We start from the raw sequence: 3,271 nt of genomic DNA on the forward strand, positions 1-3,271 counted from the left end.
ATCACACTGACCACGCTCACACCACGTGCACACACCACACTAACCACACTCACAGCACACACACCACACCTACCACTCACCACACTCACCACGCTCACAGCACATGCACACACCACACCTACCACACCTACCACTCACCACACTCACCACGCTCACAGTACATGCACACACCACACCTACCACACCTACCACTCACCACACTCACCACGCTCACAGTACATGCACACACCACACCTACCACTCACCACACTCACACCACATGCACACACCACACTCACCACATCTACAACTCACCACACTCACCACGCTCACACCACATGCACACACCACACTCACCACACCTACCACTCACCACACTCACCATGCTCACAGCACACACGCCACACCTACCACTCACCGCACTCACCATGCACACACCACACTCACCACACCTACCACTCACCACACTCACCACGCTCACAGCACATGCACACACCACACCTACCACTCACCACACTCACAGCACGCTCACAGCACACACACCACACCTACCACTCACCACACTCACAGCACACTCCCCACGCATATTACCCTGACCACACCACACGTACTAAACTCACACCACACATACCACGCTCACCACACTCACCACACTCACCACACCACACATGCTACACTCCCCACCCGTACTACACTCACCACACCACACCACACGTACTACACTCACGCCACACATAACTACGCTCACCACACTCACCACGAGCTGCCCATGCTGTGAGCAGTTGCCGCGTTTTATTTTCCGATCAAGATGAACAAGTCATGGGGGTGGGGGGGGGGGGGGCACGCGCGGACGGGGTTCAAGGCCACACATGGCCAGTTGCGGTTTTAAGTTCGGACAAGGTGCGGGGGGCAGTGTCCACCCCCTCCACCCTCCCACGTGCCCCCCATTCACCGGGTGAGGTCACGTGACAGACAACAGATTACACGACCGCCACCCCCCCCCTTCCTATCCCGTCCACGCGGGGCCCCCAAGGGCCGGGGACTGGTGGGGGGCCTGGTTTGGGTGCCCCCCCCCCCCCCGGCCTCTGGGTGTAGAGTCAACGCTGCCTCCACACGGTGTACGCGACACGCGTAGCCCAGGTATGTGACACAGGTACCCCGGGTGCCGCTACACGTGTATCCCGGGTACACAACACACGCACCCCGGGTACGCGTCAAAGGTACCCCAGGTGCGCGACTCAGGTACTTCGGGTACGCGACACACGTACCTCAAGCACGTGACACACGCACCCCGGGTACGCGACAAAGGTACCCCGGGTGCGCGACTCGCTGCACCCACACGCGCTGTGTTCGCGATTCACGCGTCCCCACGGGCCCCCTTCAGCCCCCTCGGACCCCCTTGGCCTCTCAGCAGACGTTCGTCTTGACCCTCCCTGAGTCTCCCCCGGGATCCCGTAGGAGCTCTCGTGGCTATCCCCACGCGGTTACTCACTGGACCTCCTTGGTCCTCTGGGTCCCGTCAGCAGGGGTTGTCCCCCTCGCCGTCGGCGTCTTCTGTGTCTCCTCCGAGGACCCCCCCCCCACCCCACCGCTGGGCCTCTCTCCAGCCCCGGTCCCTTTGCAAGTCTCTCTGGAGCCCCTCCTGGTTCCCTCGGGCCCGTGGCCTGGGGCCCCTTTGGTAGAGACGCGTCCCGATGCTCGGGGTGGAGCGGCAGGGCGGGGAGGGGAGGGCCACCCCCTCCTAGGACAGGGTGTCGCGGTCGCCCTCGGGCCCCGGGCCGGCCTCGATGCGCGCCGCGAGCACGCAGGCGAGCGCGATGCCGATGACCTGCGTGAAGGCGAGGCCGAGGGCGCCGCACGCGATGTAGAAGAGGTTGTCGCTCACGAGGTCGACGAGTTTGGTGAAGCAGCCGTCGGGGAAGATGCCCTCGCCCGCGGGGCCCACGGGGTCGCTGCGGCACCCGCGGCGGCGCACGCAGCAGCTCTCGGGCACCGAGCCGTTGTTGAGGCGGCCCCGGGACCAGGGCGCCGGCAGCCAGTCCTGGAAGCCGTCCACCCCGCAGCAGTCCAGGGCCCTCTGCAGGCCGTCCATGGCCGCGCTCTTGGCGTCGTCGTCTCCGTAGAGCCGCAGGGCGCGGGCGAGCCCGTGGCGGAAGCCCTCGGCGATGTCGCGGCGGTAGAAGAGGCCCGAGAGGCCCGCGGCGAGGCCGGCCACGAGCACGGCGACCTGGAAGAGGCCGTAGACCCGCAGCAGGCGGGGGTTGCCGGTGGCGGCGCTGAAGCAGCCGAGGAAGCCCCAGGCGGTGACGGCGGCGCCGGCCGCGAGCAGCACGTAGGGCGCGCTGCTGTAGTCGCCCGTCGTGAGCTCCTCCAGGTAGAGGGACAGGGCCAGGCGGGCCCACAGGCCCAGCGAGAGCGTGGCCAGGCCGGCCAGCCAGAAGAGCAGGCTGAAGCACACGAGCGAGGCCTTCACCACGTCCATGGCGAAGGTGGTGACGATGGCGGTGGTGGAGGTGGTGGTGGGAAGGGGGGAGATGACGAGGTTGATGACGGCGGGAGGTGAGGGCCCTGGTGGGGAATCTGAGGGAGATGATTCTGTGAGAAGTGAGGGAGGTGAGGGGTGGATGAAGGGAGGTGATGGGAATGAGAGGGAGATGTGAGAAGTGAGGGGATTTGTGAGGGAGATGATTTGGGGGAGAAGTGAGGGAAGATGAGGGGAATGAGGGAGTTGAGGGAAGATGATGAGAATGAGAGGTGAGTGAAGGTGAGGGGAATGAGATAGTTGAGGGAAGATGAAGGAAATTAGAGGGAGGGAAGAAATTATGGAGGTGAGGGTGGGTGAGGGGAGACGCCAGAAAAGGTGAGGTGTAAATGAGGGAGGTGAGAAGTGAGGGAGATGGGAGGATGATAAGGAGGGGTGGGGGGCGGGGGGTGTAATGAGAGGACGTGAGAGGTGAGGGGAGACGAGGAGATTGAGGGAACTTGAGGCAAATACGAGGGAGTCGAGACGTGAGAGAGCCAACGAGAGGCACGTGAGAGGGGAGATGAGAGGGAGGTAAGGGCACGTGAGAGGGGAGATGGGAGGGGAGATGAGAGGGAGGTAAGGGCACGTGAGAGGGGAGATGAGAGGGGAGATGAGAGGGGAGATGAGAGGGGAGATGAGAGGGAGGTAAGGGCACGTGAGAGGGGAGATGAGAGGGGAGATGAGAGGGGAGATGAGAGGGAGGTAAGGGCACGTGAGAGGGGAGATGAGAGGGAGGTAAGGGCACGTGAGAGGGGAGATGGGAGGGGA

The 3,271-nt window shown here is 63.7% G+C and overlaps 1 protein-coding gene across 1 annotated transcript; it reads right to left on the minus strand.

The window, feature by feature from the left end:
* Positions 1-1,386: 1,386 nt before the first annotated feature.
* Positions 1,387-3,056, minus strand: LOC133351714 (tetraspanin-7-like). The gene has a single exon (XM_061567133.1). The coding sequence runs from the start codon at positions 2,459-2,461 to the stop codon at positions 1,721-1,723; it is 741 nt and encodes a 246-aa protein (XP_061423117.1). The 5' UTR covers positions 2,462-3,056; the 3' UTR covers positions 1,387-1,720.
* Between the last annotated feature and the right edge of the window lie 215 nt (positions 3,057-3,271).

The sequence above is a fragment of the Lethenteron reissneri genome, chromosome 38 (genome assembly GCF_015708825.2).
Source record: "Lethenteron reissneri isolate LAM-NWPU_2019-01 chromosome 38, ASM1570882v1, whole genome shotgun sequence".
NCBI lineage: Eukaryota > Metazoa > Chordata > Hyperoartia > Petromyzontiformes > Petromyzontidae > Lethenteron > Lethenteron reissneri.

Coding starts and splice junctions, on each gene's coding strand:
- LOC133351714 (XM_061567133.1), bottom strand. CDS start 2,461: ATGGACGTGGTGAAGGCCTCGCTCGTGTGCTTCAGCCTGCTCTTCTGG.